This window comes from Megascapheus bottae, chromosome 6 (assembly GCF_031878675.1).
Source record: "Megascapheus bottae isolate mThoBot1 chromosome 6, mThoBot2.hap1, whole genome shotgun sequence".
Taxonomy (NCBI): domain Eukaryota; kingdom Metazoa; phylum Chordata; class Mammalia; order Rodentia; family Geomyidae; genus Megascapheus; species Megascapheus bottae.
Window position 1 is genome coordinate 54,374,442 of NC_143514.1, and position 18,232 is coordinate 54,392,673.

At 44.8% G+C, this 18,232-nt stretch overlaps 1 protein-coding gene across 3 annotated transcripts in view; it reads left to right on the forward strand.

The window, feature by feature from the left end:
* The first annotated feature begins 286 nt into the window (after window positions 1-286).
* Window positions 287-18,232, forward strand: part of Mknk1 (MAPK interacting serine/threonine kinase 1) — a 31,577-nt gene continuing 13,631 nt past the window's right edge. For 2 of the 3 annotated variants that reach the window (XM_090334920.1, XM_090334921.1), the window contains exons 1-5: window positions 287-744; window positions 8,954-9,055; window positions 11,296-11,393; window positions 14,313-14,392; window positions 16,200-16,273. In XM_090334920.1, the coding sequence (XP_090191046.1) occupies window positions 8,956-9,055; window positions 11,296-11,393; window positions 14,313-14,392; window positions 16,200-16,273 (352 nt within the window). In that variant the 5' untranslated portion in view covers window positions 287-744; window positions 8,954-8,955. The remainder of the gene's footprint in view (window positions 745-8,953; window positions 9,056-11,295; window positions 11,394-14,312; window positions 14,393-16,199; window positions 16,274-18,232) is intronic. The other variant, XM_090334922.1, reaches the window with a different exon arrangement.

Consider the following 18,232-nt stretch of genomic DNA (forward strand, 5'->3'; position numbering starts at 1 on the left):
GTTTGTTCTTTCTTGTAAAGCTTGCACCTGGCCACTAGGGGAGAGAGCCAAAGCTCATTCCTCTCAAGAATGGTCAGGAGAGAGGTGTCAGCTTTTACCTCCTTCATGAGACACGTCAGAGTGGACAGAGGGGTTTATATCTGTCATTGTAGCATAGCCAGATCTTTTGGGGTCTGAAATCCCACAGTGAAAACAATCTGAATTTTTTTTGCCAGTCCTGGAGCTTGAGTCTGAGCATTGTCCTTGGGCTTTCCTCAAGGCCAGCACTCTTAACACTTGAGCCACAGCACCATTTCTGGCCTTTGTACGTATGTGGTACCAAGGAATCAAACCCTGATCTTCATGCATACTAGGCAAGCACTCTACCACTGGGCCAAACTCCTGGCCCCAATCTGGAAATTTTTTGTGCTGACTCTTGCTAAATCTTCTGTGTGATTTTGAAATGTAGGTACATCTGTGGCTGTTGCGTGCAAATCTACCTCCGGATGTAACTCAGTACTGGAGACACAAGGGTTGATTGCTATTTTCTCTGACCCTCTTAGAGAAGTCAAAGTTTTGATAATTTTTCTACTTCTGCTTCTTGAAGATATCTATGCCAGATAAGGTGAGGCTGAGGCAGATGGAGAACTGAAAGGCATCAGCTCAGCAGAGGCCAGTGAAACACTCCAGGTGGCTGGAAGACACCAATGTTTGGATTTGAAGTTCATAGAGAATCACTACCCAGAAGCTGGAAATAACTTACCGGTAAGACTGAGTGTATCATGTCCCCAGGTCGCTTACATTACTTCAAATTCAAATGATCTGATATTTCCAGAAGAAAGAGTGGGCCTGTGATCATCTACGCAGTTGATGGTTTTCATCATTTGGTTGGGCAGCTGGGCTTAGCAAAATGGCCTGGCTCAGATGTCTCAGTAACTGCCTAAAACAGGTAGTAGTAAGCAGAACATATTTTCTTCAGGATAAAATGCAAGAGTCTCATAAGGAAAACCATGTAGCAAGACATAGTTATTTACTTTTAACTACCCTATACAGTATAACAAAACAAAATCAAATACAACAGAAGTATAAAAAAAGTGAGATTCTCCCAGGTGCCAGTGGCTCATGCCTGTAAACCTAGCTACTAAGGAGGCTGAGCTCTGAGGATCCCAGTTCAAAGTCAGCCCAGGCAAGACCCTGTGACTCTTACCTCTAATCAACCACCAGAAAACCAAAAGCGGAGCCGTGGCTCAAAGTGTTAGAGTGCTAGCCTTGAGTACAAAAGGGACAGAGTCCAGGTCTTGAAGTCAAGCCCCACACAACTGGGGAAAAAAAAAAAAAGTAAAATTCTTGTGCTCATACAATCTCATTTCCCCCAAAGAACCATCATGAGAAATTTGGGATGTCTTCTTTTCTTTTTTCTTTTCTTTTCTTTTTCTTTTCTTTTTTTTTTTTTTTGCTTATATGTCATGTTCTACTCTAGCTTGAGGTTTTGTCATGTCTGGCAGGTTATAAATCATGCCAAATGTATAGATTTGGGCCACCTAGGGGTTGGATGAGATGATTTTTAGATCGACCTTGGAGTTTTTTCAGTCTTTGGCTGTTGTGTGATACCTTTCTTCACCTGAAATGGCCCAGTGGCATTGCTCAGCTTTCTTCCTCTACTCCCCATCTCCAGAGTAGCTCTTCTTCCCAAATTCTTCCCTTTTCTGATGGCATTCCTCATGATCATGTAAAAGCATACAATCAAATACCTGGGTTGACACCTCACTGTGCCTGGCCCCATACTAGGCCATAGAGTGCAGTGGAATTAGACAGTGTCCCCTCCTCCATGGAGGGTCTTAGCCTTTGATTTCTCCACTATCTCCCCATCTGCCTCTGTGATTTCATCCTTCAGATGTGATGGGACCTGCTAGGTATGTGGTCTGTTGCTGGCCAGTTCCCAGTTCCTTCATCTGCTCTCACTGTGTCAGTCCTCCATTTGTTTGGGACTCTTAGAGATGGTAGATGCCTGAGGAGGCAACAGTGGAAATGCTTTCAGCCTGTTGTTCTCACTACTTTTTCTTCTCTAGAAAGCCCTAGTGAAGTCAGGAAGTTTTTAATGCAGACCAGTTGTGGCCTTGAAAGAGATCCAGAGTTGGTGGTAGAGAGGGGAAGCTGTTTTCACATCTGAGTTAGCCAGATTAACTTCTTCTGTCACACATCACACGTGATAGCCAGAGTATCAGGTATGGAGTGCACATCTAGTGGGTTGGGAGAGAGCATGGCTGTCTCATCCTGTTTTATAGAGAAGTGAGGTTACCTGCTTAGGGAGAGAAGTGGTCAGTACCTGTGTCTGCCCCCGCCCCCCATTCTTCCAGAGCTCCTTAGCTCCTCCCATGGCTTTGTGAATTCTCTGGGCTGCTTCCTGTGCAGGTGGCAGGCTAGCGCTTGGATCTGTATCCTTAACACCTGCCACTTTTCCACTCTAATCAGTACTTGTTAGCTAATACATTTCACAAAGAAATGAACATGTGTTCCTATTTTTAACAGAAAATAAGATAACCAGATGCCTTGGAATGGAAATATTATTATTGATAAATTTGAGATAGCTTTCAATCTGTCTTTGCTTCCCCCACATACGTCCTGCTCCAGCCAACCTGAGTGGCAGGCAGTGGCTCTAAGCAGCCAGGCCACCTCTCCTGTGAGCCTCAGTCTAGGACACTCCCTAGCTCCATCCTGGAAGTTCCACTCAGCATCCAGGTGCCAGCTTAGCTGGAAGCTTCTCACTGGAGTAGGTACCCAATAGATTGAGGTACTTGTTAAATGAGTGAGTTAATACAGCTTTCATAGCTAGTTTTTTCTTTTTCTTTTTCTTTTTGGCAGTACTGGGGAGTTGAACTCAGGTCTTTATGCTTGCTCTCACCTCTGGCCCACCTCTCCAACCCTGATTTTAATTTTTTAACTGTTATAAAGGTGATGTACATGGAGGTTACAGTTACATAAGTCAGATAAAGAGTACATTTCTTTTTGGTCAGTGTCACCCCTTCACTTGCTCTCACCCAGTTTTTCCTCCCGTCCCCATCCATAAATTGTATAGTTCATTTCCAACATAGTGTCTAGTAAGTACCACTGATGTTTGTTTACCCTTCATCCGTCCATTTCTGTGCTTCCCCTAACACTCCTAAAGACATACAAATGAACAAACAGTTCAAAACAAAAACAAAAAAGGGAGAGAGAGAGAGAGAGATAAGCTCTTGTTTCCATTTCCTGGAGTTCATTTCAATAATATTTTATATGGTCAGATGCACATAGGCATTGAGCTTTTGTGTACCTCTCTCTGAGAGTATCCTCACTGTGTGTAAATGCCTAGAATTCTGTATAATTTATCATGTTCCAGTGTATTTTAGATCTAGCTCTGCATATGAGAGAAAACTTGCGCCATTTGTCTATCTGAGCTTGGCTTACCTCACTTACTGAGATTTGTTTTAGGCTCATCCATTTTCCTACAAATGATATAATATTATTCTTTCTGATCCAGCCCTGATTTTTTTTTTTTTGCCAGTTCTGGGGCTTGAACTCGGGGCCTGAGCATCGAGGTTCAAGGCCAGCCCAGTCACTAAAAAGTCTGTGAGACTCTTGTCTCCAATTAATAACCAGAAAACTTCCTCAAATGCTCTACCAGTTCAGCCATAGCACCATTTCTGGCCTTTTCTGTTTATGTGGTACCAAGGGATCAAATCCAGGGCTTCGTGCATGCTAGACACTAGGCCACTCTCCTCCCAGCTCCAAGCGCTGGTTTTTGGTGATTATTTTGGAGATAGGATCTCACTTTATACCTTAGCAAGTGCCTTGGCAGGATTCATCTATATATAACTAGGATAATAGGCATGTGCCATCGCACCCAGCTCTTCCTTGAAAAGGACATTACCCCAACTAGGCTGGCCTGGAACCACAACCCCTCCATTTTCACTTCTCAAGTAGCTAGGATTATAGGATGAGCCACCAGTATCCAACTTGTTTCCTGTTTGATTCTCGCAACACAACATCCTGTGATGAGGTGACGAGCCTTACTCTTACCTGTTTCATATCTGAAGTAATTGATTATCAAAGAAGCTAAATGACTTTTCAAGAGTTCAAGTAAGAGTCAAGAGCTATGTAGCTCTTATGTTTCTTTTTTTTGTTGGTGTGGGACTTGATCTCTGAACCTGGGTGCTCTCCTTGAGCTCTTCAGCTCACGACTATCACCCTACCCTTTGGCCTGGGCGTTATCCCTGAGCTCATCAGCTCAAGGCTACCACCCTGCCCCTTGAGCCAATTGTAAAAACTTCCAGTTTTCTGGTTATTAATTGGAGATAAGAGTCTCACAGACTTTTTAGTGCCCAGGCTGGCCTTGAACCTCAGTCCTCAGATCTCAGCCTCCTGAGTAGTTAGGATTATAGGCATGAGCCACCGTGCCTGGTGACAAAATGAACTTTAAACTCAGGGCCTTACTCTTGCTTGGTAGAAATTCTAGTGGCACATACCTCAATCCCCATTTGCAAGTTAATTTTGAAACAGGGTCTCACTTTTTGCCTGGTCCTATGCCACATCTGTGATTTTCCAATTTCATGCTTCCTGTCATAGGTGGGATAACAGCTACCACACCCAGTTTATTCTGTTGAGATGGAATCCTTGAACATTTTGGGAGGCAGGGTTGGGATAGCCTCAAGCTGCAATCCTCTGGATTTCAACTTTCCCAGTAGCTACGATTACAGATGTTAGCCACCATGCCTAGCAAAGAAACTTTCTGTGGGAGGGGTATGTGTATATGTGCTGATCCTAGGGCTTAAACTTAGGGCCTAGGCATTGTCCCTGGGCTTTTGTGCTCAAAGATAGCACTCTACCATTAGAGCCACAGCTCTAAATCTGGCTCTTTAGTGATTGATTGGAGATAAGAGTCTCATGAACTTTTCTACCCTGGCTGGCTTCAAACTGTGATCCTCATTTTTCAGCCACCTGACCAGCAAAGAAACTCATATAAAAAAAAGTACAAATAGGGCTGTAAGTATGGAGTGTCTACCTAGCATACCCAAAGCCCTGGGTTTGATTCCTCAGTTCCACATACACAGAAAAAGCCAGAAATGATGCTGTGGCTCCAATGATAGAGCACTAGCCTTGAGAAAGCCCAAGGCTACTTGCAGGCCCCGAGTTCATGCCCAAGGGTTGACAAAACATATACACACACATACACATACACACACACACACACACACACACACACACACACAGAGCTTGTTTCACTGGGCACCTGTGACTTATGCCTGCAATCCTAGCTACTTAGGAGGCTGAAATCTGAGGGACATGGTTTGAAGCCAGTTTGGGCATAAAAGTCCATGGTTATCTCCATTTAGCCACTAAAAAGCCAGAAGTAGAGCTGTGGCTTGAGTGGTAGAGCACTAACCATAAGCCAAAAAAAAAAAAAAGCTCAAGGACAGCACCCAGGCCTGAGTTCAAGCCCCAGGACTGATACAAAATAAATGAAGAAAAGAATGAGTGAATCAATAAATAAAGTAAGTCCCCAGATTCAAGCCCTTAACCTGCACAAACAAAAGTTTGTAGTTATATTGATAATTTTGTGTATTTGTCAGATCTTCCACTCTGTTGTGTGCTGGTGTGTGCTTGCAGACTAATGCACACATGTTTTCAGAACACATTAATTATATCATTAGGTCCTCCATTAACCCTGTAAAGTAGACAAGTAGGTAGACTTTTAAACTTGTTTTATAGATGAAGAAGCTAAGACCCTAAGAAGCAAATTTTCTTGGCCTTGATGCTCTCTAGAAATATCTGAACTAGAATTTCTACCTTGGCCTCCTGTTGCCAAACCTATATGCTTTCCATGCCACCTGCGTATTTCCTCTCCAAACCCATGTCTTCCTGCAGCAGTATACACACAAATGTGAGTGCTAGAGCCTGTCCAAGAGAAGGGTAAGGACTAGAGACAGCAGAAGTGCTGGAACCTCCAAACCAGCTGGGATCTGTCTGTATGGAAGAGAAATGCTTACTTTCTCCTCTACAATAGCAAACACATTGCCCAGTCCAGTGACAAAGACAGGCTTCTACATAACAAGTTAAGGACCTTTGATGCTCTAGGGCCATCTGGGGAGGGAGTGTTTGGGGGAATTTATAGGCCATAACAGCCTTCCACTGTGCTGTCTACCCAGGTGTACTCACATCTCTTTCAGAGTGTGTACTAGTTATCTGTGTACTGTTACTAGTTACTAATCTGAGTGTGCCTTTGTGACACACCCTGCCATATCACTTAGTATATGGGTTGACCCATGGCATTTCCATTTCGGCACGGTTCTGATGGATATGCATGTGACATTGTGCCATGACCTATAGGAGAAACAGTGTGCACAGGGACAGTCTTGGCCTTTAGGAACACAGGGAATTCACAAGACAATGTAAAAGCAGTGTTTAGCAGAGCTCCTTCCAGAGGGTGGAGAGCAGAGGATGGAGCATCAGATAGTTCCACACAGCAGCAGTACGGGGATTTACCTCCAAATTGTTTGTACAAACTAAGTTTTCTGGAGTTGTTATGGAACTGCAGAGAGGTAAGGACCTTTTAAGCTGGGTTCCATGGCCAAGAAGAATCCCTAGGTCAGGGAAGTCAAGTGGGTCAAAAATAGCTTGGTTATGGTTCTACCTGAGGAAGTATTCGTCCAGTGACTGGTGCATACTGAATTCAGTCACCACTAGTAACTAATGAAATCAAAGAGCATGTGTTCTGCCTCCATGGAGAAGCCGTAACCCCTTCGTGGGATTATGACATCCCCTCCCCTCCCCTCCCTCCCTCCATGAAAACAGACAAGTTAACATATTTCTTCACTGTCTTCCTACATCTTTCCTTCCTAGTTTCAAAAACAACCCACCCTCAGCAAGTTCTCTTTGCAAGGAAAATCTTAACCACTTGTCCTTTCTGGCGTACCTTCTCCCACTGAGCTCCATGCAGAATAGACCAGGTACTCTATCTTTGTGTGCGAAACCATAAAATCTAATATTGAGTGTGTGGCGCTGCCCAGAGGTATGCTGCTTCCACAGGAGGCCCGGCAGCCCTGCTGTGGTAAAGAGCAAGCATAAATTGCTGCTAACAGGGTTTTCCAGCTAGAGCAGTAAGTGTGGCTGAGCCTCCCCTGTGAGTCACAATGCCGCCAGCTCTCCCGCTGTTGCTCTGCACTTCCTGCCTGGTGGCTGTTTCACTTGTCCGCAGTTGGAGTGTGGGCAGGGAAGGTGAAGGAAGCTGGAACCAAATATCTCTCCACTCCTCATCTGTCCACTCCACACTTGGCTTGCAGTGCTGATGGGACAGGAGTTGACACCGGGCTACACTTGTCTCAGTGACCCCTCCTTAAGGTCCCGAAGACAAGTGACCCTGTCTTATTTCCCAACTGTTTCTGCTCTTTTTTTTTCTTCTCATTCACCTAGTTACTGGGAATATTCCAGTACGGTGTTTTACATTTAATTCTTTAAATTCATAATAGTTTGAGATCCTCTATGGATTCCTTTTGCCTTGTTGGTTATCTGTTCTCATTGAAAATCTTTCTGTCATCAGAGAACAAAGCGAAGGAAGAATGCACACACCTACACTGAGCTGTCAGACCCTGGGCTGTCTGGACTGTGATGTTGAAAGCGCCATTCTGTGTGCTTCCTTGTGATGGCTGCTGTGTGCTCACCCCTAGGAATAGCATACAGGCTACAGGCTCTAGTCATCCTTCTATCACATGCAGCCAGACCCTCAAGAAGGGACTTGGCCTTTCTCCTCAGTAGGCAAAAAGCCAGCTTCCATTTAAAATATCTCAGAGAAGGAAAAAACAAAAAACAAAACCCAGCAACCCAGAGCCTGTGTTTATTGAAGATTGGTGTAAAAGTCCTTCACATCGTCTGCCCCATCAGCACTCAAGTGCCTCTATTTTAGAAGGATGTAGAGGTTTAATCACTCTGGTGGGGATTTAGACCCAGAGACTTCGGAGAAATCTTATTATTTCTAACTGCAGGCAAAGAGTATTAAGGCTCCACTCTGGATCAGGGGCATGACATGTTCTATAAGTAATTTATCTTTAACAGGGGAAGGCCCCTCCCAGAGTGTCCTAGAAACAGAACTGCAATTGGGCACTGGCTTATTGTTTCCCCTTTTCTTTTTCCCAGCCTTAGTCGCCTGCTGTTTCTTTCTGTCCTGACCCTTTCCTGCCCAGTCTGTCCCAGGTCTGTGTCTGCCTCATGAATCCTTCCTTTAAAGATGTGGGAGCCAGGTGCCTGCCAGGGAAAAATAATGATGTTTTTGTAATAAGTGACCTTATCTATCCATCTGCCTGGCATACACCTGTCACTGAAGGTTACTGAGTGGGCCCTCCTTGCACTCCCCCCCCTCCCAGGAAGGCTCTGGGGAGAAGAGAAGATGCTGTCAGGATGCATGGGCACTCTGGTCTATGCTCCTGGAAGTGAAGGAATTTGGAGCTATATTCAACATCAGCCCATCCCTCTTTTTACTTTCCCAGAGGTAGTTGCAGTCCCGTGCTCATCCACAGGGATTCTGCCAGGGCCTCTGATGTTATCCATAGTCATCATTCCCACATCTTTCTGGCCCATCTCCCTGGGTCCTGCCTTTCTGGTGCTGAGGCTGAAAGATGTCACTTTTAGGGCCCTGTTGTGGATTCCTTGTTCTGATTGGGGAATATGGTTTGACTGGTGGCAGATCTAAATCCATGTGCTAATGAGCTTGGTAAAGGCAGGCTAATCTAGCCTGCTTGTTTGAGTTTCTTTCCACAGTTAATGATCTCCTATAATGGTTTTGCCTTTAGTTTTGCCTTCTGGGTCAAAACAAATCAATAGTCCTCACAGATATTTAAAAACCATTCAGTGTAAAGCTCCTGGGTCTCCCCCTTTTCTCCCTCTGGGTAAACTTACGGTTCGATCAGTACACTGCTCTCCCCTTGTATCTCCTCTTGTCTCCCAGAGATGGGCAGCAGTGAGCCCCTACCTATCGTGGACAGTGACAAGAGAAGAAAGAAGAAGCGGAAAGCCCGGGCCACTGACTCCTTGCCGGGAAAGTTTGAAGGTTGGTGTTAGATTTGAGCCTCCCCATGAGGAGGGAGCATCCTGGTGTTCACAGTCTAGATCACAGCTGTGGTCATCTGGGTGACAGAAGAAGACAGAAGCAAATGAGTTTTTACACAAAGCAGTGACACAGAGTGAGCAGGGATGGAAAAACCTCTCAGGCAACACATTCACCTCCTTTGAATGTTCTAAGCAACCCCGTAGCAGGCAGAAAGGCAGTTGAGTGAGATTCTCCTGTGTCCCAGCTCCTCTTCAGACATGGTCCTTCCCCAGTGGTTCCTGGAAGGGATGCAGAGAGTCAGAGCAACCACACAAGAGGAAGCGAAAACGCCAAGGACACTGCTGCCTTCTCTCAGTGGAGTAATGAACTCCCAGAGATTGAGCTACATGTGCAGTATTTGACTTCCTTTTCTGTGTGTGTGTGTGTGTGTGTGTGTGTGGTGTTTAGAGAACATGATACGTGTCATCATTCCACACAGAACCAGTGTAGGTACTTCTGCTCAGAACCAGAAGGGCCAATATTTGCTCCTGGGAGTCACATGTCACCAGTAGCTGTTTCCTTTCTTTCCTTCCTGGGCCCTCTTCCTAGGCTTGCAGAAAGACACAGACACACACACACACACACACACACACACACACACACACACACACTCACACACACACACACACAGAGTTGATTATTTTGAACAGTGTTCTGGTAACAACTACTCTATGAGTCAGGAATATTGGTTACTAACCCCACAACATTCTGACATGTGTAACTGGCTGATGCCAAAGCATGTCCTGGGGGGCAAATACTTACACTTACAAACAGCAGTGCGCTGTCTGTTCACATGGACAGCTGCACATCAGGACTGTGATGGGACCAAGAAAGTACTAAAACTTTGTTTTTGTTTTAGAGTTTGTGAATATGTGTGCAGGGAGGAGGGCAACGATGGGTGGTGATAGAAGTCCCCAGCATTTTAGAGCAGTTTGCTGACCATTCTAACAGGCATTTCACTCCTTCAGAGAACAGATGAGTTTCCTGTTATGTAGGGATAACTGGAGCAATCAAGGACTTCTCATGACTAAGAGCGATGAGGTCTTATGTCATGGTTTAAAGTCTTTTGCTCAGTCAGTGGGTTTAAAGGGTAGGCTGCCTCAAGAGGAAAAAAAGAGTGGAACAAGGGAGGATGAGGTCAGCTTGGTAAGAACTGTGGGGAAGATGAGGCTTCTCTTTGAAAGGGCTCAGAGAGTGTAGGCTGTTTGTGAACTTGAGCAGTTCACTTGAATATTCTTTTGGCCCAAGGTTAGTTAGTATTTGAGTTTCTTTACCTAAAACCTCAAGGCATTGCTTGCAACCTACTTTTATCTCTGATTTCCTGTGGGCAAACTTCTAGAAACGTCTCAGAAACCTCTATCTCTGTTGTGTGAATAGAACAGAATGGAATTCACCTTCATATTACCAGTTCCTAGCACAAAGCTTGGCACATAAAGCATTCAGCAATAAGTAAATGAATGAATGAGGCTCTTTTAAATTGTACCCTTCTATTTGCTTTCTTTGTTATACTATCTTCCCAGGATGTAAATCCCCAGTGCCTGTTTATTCTGGGGCCCTTTGTATATGTCTGTCTTCCCACTAGAGTGTAACCCTGGGAGGGGGGACATCATCACATTCCTCACTCTGTCCCTGTCATGCTATCCAGCACAGAATAGGTGCTCAGAAAATAGGTACTAAAGTGAAACCCTGTCTCAGACATCATCTCAAATGAGGAGCAGAATGCATATTGTGTGATCTCTTTGAAAGACCAAGTCGTGCACTGGCAGGGAAAGTGGCACATCTCATCACTGGGGCTACAGAGTCATCATGGCCTGTTCTGCCTGGCTGGTGAAACCAAGAAAGCCAAGCAACAGAGCTCTTTCCCCATCTTAGCTCAAAATGAGGTTGCTCGCCCTATTTTCTTTTCTTTTTCTTTTTCTTTTTTTTTTTTTTTTTTTTTTTTTTTGCCTGGGGCTTGAACTCTGGGCCTGGCTGCCCCTAACCTTCTTTTTGCTCATTAACACTTGACACTTGAGCCACAGTGCCACTTCTAGCTTTTTTGAGTAGTTTATTGGAGATAAGAGTCTTTGGGAGTTTCCTGCCTTGGATGGCTTTGAACCATCATCCTTAGATCTCAGCCTTCTGAGTAACTAGGATTATAGGCATGAGTCACTGGCACCTGGCAACTTACCTTGTTTTCTTCTCACCTGTTTCTCCTCTAGATATGTATAAGCTGACCTCTGAATTGCTGGGAGAGGGAGCCTATGCTAAAGTTCAAGGTGCTGTGAGCCTGCAGAGTGGCAAAGAATATGCCGTCAAAGTGAGTGTCCAGAGCCTAAGTTTACTTTGCAGCTAGTCATTCCTAGCTTGTCCAAAGCCAAAGAAATGGTACATTCTGCAATAAGGTGGCTCAGTAAGAACAGGGGAAAGGCTTCAAAGCCATGTATATTCAATGGATTCAAGGATTCCTTTTTCTACTTAATTACTGTGTAAGCTTAAACGTGTTGTTTGACTTATTTATCCTTGTTTTCCTCATCTGTAAAATGGGTATAGTAATAGAAACTGTATAGAAATGTGACAAATATGTAGATAGAGATATAGATCTATATAGACATAGAGATCTATATAGATCTATATAGCTTGCAATCACACCTGGAACATAGCAGGCTATTTCTTATTACTCTGATAAAGAGTAAGAAATGAACAAGAAGTAGAAAGCCAGGTTTGGAACTAGAAGCCCTTTTGCCATCTCCATTTCAACAAATCATTACTAGTTGACTTTAACCAAATCATTGAACCTCCTTAAGCCTTGTTTTCTGAATATGGGGGGTGATTCCTGCCCTTCCTGTCTCATGAGGTGGTTATACAGTTGAAAATAAAAATGAACTGGCAGCGGTTGTAACACTTCACAAAGTGATGTACATGAGAACTAAAACCACAAGTGAGCAGGCACTCAGCAGCAGGGACAGGAGGTGTGACTTACACTCTCAGCGCTGCATGGCCTTGGAACGGCTCACTTCACCACTCTGTTTTATCTGGCTACCCCATGTGGCAGGAGGGATGGAAGGAGAGCTGTGGGTCTCATAGTGAAGTCCCCTGCAGCCCCAGTGCCATCTGGGAACCTGTGAGGAAGATACATAATCTGGCCCTACCCCAAACCTACTGGCCCAGAAACTGGAGGTGGCCTGGTAGTATGGATGTCCAAAAACACCCAGGTGATTCTGATCCTTTCTACAGTTTGAGAACTCTGGTGGAGAAAGATTAACTGCAGTATTGGGGATGTGGGGGTGATCACCCAACCAATTGACAAGATATACAGAGAGCCAAATTGTTTGTATGGGAGAGAGCTTGGGTCTATGCTTTCACTGAGCTTACCAAGAGAATCTGAGGCCTACCAATGCTTGAGAACCATTAAGTTAGAGAATGCCTTACCAAATAGAATGGGGCAGTTTAAGCTTGGGTTTGGGGGATTTTTTTTGTTTTGCTTTTTGGTGCTGGTACTAGGGCCTTAGGTTCTTACTCAGCTTTCTTGCTCACAACTGGTGCTCTACCATTTAAACTATGCTTTTCAGACTAGCATTTTGCTAGTTGATTATAGATAAAGTCTCCCATGCTTTTCTCTAAAAGCTGATTTTGAACCCTGACCCTCCAGATCAAGTCCCAGTTTCCTTAGCAGCTAGAATTATAGACGTGAGCCACTGGCACTGGGTTACAAGTAATTTTTTCTTTACTGGAATTGAGTAATTACCTACATAATCATTTTTACATTCACTCTTATAAGGGTCATTCTGATTTACAAAACTTATGGCCAACAAAAAAAATACAAAGACCTCAAATTTTACATAGGAAAAAAGTTTAATTCTTCGAACATTAATGATAACATTATTTCTTCCTCATTGGGTGGTATGTACATTACTTACTTTCAGCTGTTCCCTTTTTCTCTCCCATTTCCTCCAGTAATTTTTTAAAAGTATACATAAGTGTATGTGGTAAAAACCACAACTAAAAGATGATTTTCAAAGCTTTGATCCATTATGGATGACAGATCTATTTCTTCCAAATTGAGTCACAAGTGGAAAATGAGGCCTTTTGCTGCATGTCCCACTGGTGGGTTTGGGCAAACACCAGCCTTGGTGTGCCGGATCTTTGCTGTCAGCAATTCTGCCATGTTTCCTGTCAGCCTTACTTTCCGAAAGCTCCCCAAGATGGACTACTGCTCTCAGCCTGGCTTCTCCAGACCTGGTTTATCACTGATTCCCTTCATCCATCCAAATGATGAACCCAGGACCAGGAAGGAACGGCTAGATAATCCTATCTGAATTTCCTCTGAGCCTCCCCAGAACTTACCCAGGTCTGTTCCCCCATTTGGTGTCTGGCTAAAGCCCACTAGTTATCACCTCTGCTTTCACATACCTATTATTAGGAAGCCTATCTGCTGGAAAGTTCTCCCGGACTTTGACCTAAACTACTTGATGAATGAGACTGAATAAACAGGCATCAAATTGCTTCTGTTCCCCCAGAACTGTACCTGGCAGACAGCTCAAAAAATGAGCCCTTTGGGTTGTACTAACAGATGTGGGCTTAGTTGGGAAGTTATAGTTGGCTGTGGATGTTTGTGCTATAGCATATTGGAGGTTTTGAAGTGTCCTGTGCAGTATTGGAGGAAGGAACTGCATGATCCCATTAGCACTGTGAGGCAGGGCCAGCCCTAAGAAGACTTGCCTGTAGGCTCTGTTTATAAAGGTCTGGAATTCTGGATGGCTCCAGAGAACTTTTCTGAATCAGCAAATCCCTACAGAAACCACGAACTCCTCTGTGGACTCATGCATCCTACATATGGCATGTACAAACATTTCCAGGTAAAAGTATGGAGGGAGTAGCCCACGGGAGAGATGAAACCAGCTCTAGAAGGTCCTTCCATTGAGACTCTCACTTGTTCTCATAAGGCAGATAGAGCTGCCCCTTGGTTCTAGGAGCTGAGTAGAATTGTTCTCTGTCTTCTGGCTGCCTTTGTTTGCCATGCACCGTCGAGGCAGCAGCCCCATAGACTTCCTTGGTGTCATGGATGGCTGCAGCTGGCAGCTTCCCTGACAGAGCTAATGCCTGGGTCATCAAGACCCGCTTCTGACTCCTGCTGAAAACTGGGATTGGGACTGCATTGCCTTTGCCTTCTCCTAGGGGCTCCTGTCAGAGGTCTACTGTGAGGTCAGGTGGTGTTCAAATCTTATTCTTCCCACAGATCATTGAAAAACAAGCAGGCCACAGTAGGAGTCGAGTATTCCGAGAGGTGGAGACGCTCTACCAGTGTCAAGGAAACAAGTGAGTGCCCTGCGTGGTGCATGCTGCTTCTCGGGGGGAAGTTTGGCCAAAGAGAAGGTTACCATCCCTTGACCATCCCTTGCTTCACTGGCACCCCATCCTCCTAATTCAGTCTTCCAGTGGGAGAGAAAGGCAGGAGGGAGGGAAGGAGGTTAAACAGCAGTAGTCCCAAGAAGCCATTTTCTCTTTAGGCTGAAACACTGTGACTAGCCATTCAGCAAAGTAGAAGGGTGAGCACTAGCAGTCAGTGGCTGAGTTAAAAATGTTTCATTTCCTCCCAGTGCCTGTGGAAGCAGGGCCCGCTCAGTGTTCCCTGATAGAAATCTTTGGGGCATCTTTTTTGTTGTTAGTTGGGGACCTTGAACTCAGAGACTGGGTGCTGTCCCGGAGCCTCTTTGCATTCAAGGCTGGCACTCTACCATTTGAAACACAGCGCCACTTCTGGGTTTTGAGTGGTTTATTGGAGATAAGAGTGTCGCGGGGATATTTCTGCCCAGGCTGGCTTTGAACCATGATCCTCAGATTTCAGCCATTGAGTAGCTAGTAGTACCAGCATGAGTCACCGATACATGGCTAGGGCTGCTTTAATACCAAGATGAGCCTGAAAAGGAGTCCTATATATGCATGGATACTGCTACCTGAAATCAGGGCCTCTATATGCAGATACTGCTATGCTACCCTAAAGCCAGGGCTAGTATTCCTTGTGTGATATCCAGGCCACAGTAACCTCTAGCCCTGCATTAGGCTGTTCCAAATGAGGAGCCCTCCCCATGTGGCTTTAAATCAGGGTCACCTCCAAGCCTTGCTTCGCACACCCTTCCTCCATGGCAGGGTCAGCAGGGAGCCAGGGGCCTGGTATTGATGGCTCTGTCATTAAGCCTGGAGGATGGGGGCCGCTGTTGATTTAACTCCAGGCACTGCTTCTACAATCTTCTTCCAAATTAGGCCATTTTGGCTATCTTACTTGGACGCCTTCACACTAATAAAAAGCTTGGTGTCTCCCCAAGTGGTCAGCATTTTTTTATGAGGTGCCGATTTTTATTTTCAGCCCTGCAGCTTCTTAGTTCAGCATTAGAGATTCTACTTGGTTTATTTCATTCTTTCAAAGAAAAAAAAAAGCCCCAACGCCTCCTATGTCCAGGCCGGTAGCTTCCCTACTGAGCTACAAGACGACCTTGTTGGCCGAGCTCCGCAGTACTGCAGTACTTGGGCAGACAGCGAGTGCTCACCGGGGAAGGCCACAAGTGCTATGGTGGCCAGGAGCGCGCCCGTTTCATTAAACAGCGCTTAGCAGTTAGGGTCTAGCGGTGCCCACATTAGGCCCCAAGTCTATTTGACAGATGTTTCCATTTTCTCCAGGCAATGTAAATACTGCCCTGTGATTTATGGGCAGGAGGGAGGGCAAGTAATTATTTGCTGCTTGCCTCCAGGACACACACCTACTATTCAGTGTTATTAGGCGCAATTGCTTCCAGTCGGCTGCAGATTTTATTCAGTTTAATGTGACCGGGACTTTTTTATAACTCTACCTAGTGGGTTTTAGGGTTGGGGTTTGACAGCGCAGACTTGGTGAAAACACCAGAGACTGAACATTATGGAAAGATAAGGTGACCTGAATCTTGCTAACACCATTGGCTGCTTCTCAAACATGGGTCCCTAATAAGCATTCTGATTTCAAGTTGATTCCTGTTCTGCTACAGGGCGTTGTTTTGTTTTATTTTGTTTTCATTGTGTATTTGTAAGTGGACTTTAATATATAATACCATCCCCTTCCTGTTCCCTCTCCTCCTATTTTTCCCTATTTAAGGAACATTTTGGAGCTGATTGAGTTCTTTGAAGATGACACCAGGTTTTACTTGGTCTTTGAGAAATTACAAGGAGGTACTTCTTGTTGAGTATGTGTTTGGACTTTGGATTAAGACCCGGAGTGGTGATCATCCATCATGAATCCCAGAGACTTCTAGCTAATACAAAGGATGAAGGACTTAAAAACTGCCCTTGATTTGGGAGAAGCCGGAGGGAAGGATGATAATTAGCATTTTGCAGAGCTTAGAATGTCACCTGTGTGGGCTTTCTGTAAATGCCTTTTCATTATAATAGAAGTCATATATATAGATACATCTAGTGATCAATTTATCCATCCCCTGTTTTGACACGTTCACTACTTAACTAAATTAATTATGGGGTGGAAGCTCGGCTTACATGGTGAAGTCTGTATAGGCTGAACAGAGGAGAGGAGAGTCCCATTGTTTGAGACACAAACCTAGAATAGAGGGGAGGCCAGGAACATGCCACCCATCAGGCTGATAGATGCCACTCTTGCCCACTGCCACGCTGCTGTCACCTCCCACATGTGCGAATTGAAGTTGCTTTTCTGAAGGAGTTAGAGAAACACTTTCCTTCCCATTCCCCACCCAACCATAGGAAACATTTGCAAAGTGAAGGTTAGAGGATGTGTGGAGCTCAGTGGAGGACTATCCAGAGGAGCCTGGTGGTGAGGGAGACACTTTAGAAACCAACAAAGCTAAGCATATCTAGCCCTATCACTCACCACCATGTGACCTTGACCAGTGAGCAAGTCCCTTAACCTTTCCCAGACAGCTGTGTTGTCTGTTGGTAACGCTTGCCCCATGGGGTTGCCGTGAAGACTGTAGGAGGTAGTCCGTGTGAAGTGCAGGGCACTGCAAGGAGGTAGTCCATGTGAAGTGCAGGGCACTGCACCTGGTTGGCTCTAAGGGTTCAAGAAATGTTAGTCGTTTATATCATTAAAAGAATTAGGCAAGCCGGTGATGCCTTAGAAGCGTGTAGAATATTACTCTCTGCCTACACTTGTAACAAGTTTAGAAACAAGAGGCTCACTACAGCAAAACAAGCTCGAGCCTAGCCAGGAGCTGCTTTTCTCATCATGTTCCCTAGCATGCATGATAGGCTAGCCTGACTGTTTAATTGACAGGTTAGATGACCTTTGACATCTTTCCCCCTTCTCTCTTCATCCCTTCCTGTCCAAAATCAAAACAAAACACCCCACTAGGACAAATAATAAGCAGTAAGCCTAGACACAGAAAGGACACCTGCAGTCCAGCACTATGGGGTTTCAGTAATGAGTATGGTACATGTGAAGCCAAGCTATATGATCATGCCTGTGGTCTGCCCCACCCCACCCCGTGCCACACAACGCCCCATCATGTTGTGAATTACATATTTAGAATGCTTGATGCAGCATCCATCCCTTGGCCATATCACTTAAGAGTATAGTTCTAAGTGAGCTACCACCAGACCCAGAGGGTTAACAGCATGCTGGCTCAGGCAGTCCATTCAGTGGTTAGAACACATTCCTACTATTGGAAGTCTATTTACTGGCCCCTAAGTCCTGGCTCTGTCACTTCCAGGTATGTGATGTTAGACTAGTTGCTTAACCATTTTTGGCCTACCTTTCAAATAGCAGTAGATATCTTGCTCATTTTTTATAATTACAGTGAGAATTTATTTAAAGAGCATTGTGTAGTACCTGGCACATAGAACTTGCTCAATAAATGTTATCCCTTGCTAGCAAAATAATGATAATAACATAGGAAGAAAAACAGTTTTTCCCTGGTTTCCATACCTTTACATATCTCCCATTATAAAGTGTAGAGTCTTACCTGGGCCTGACCTCAAAGGCTATGGAAGAAATACTCCTGAGGCCCTTCAAACCTGGGTGCATTCACTTCTAGTTCGTTTTTATTTTACTTTTGCCAGTCGCAGGGCTTGAACTCAGGGCCTGAGTGCTATTCTTGTGCTTTCTCAAGGCTAGCGCTCTACCACTTGAGCCACAGCACCATTTCTGGCTTTTTGTATGTA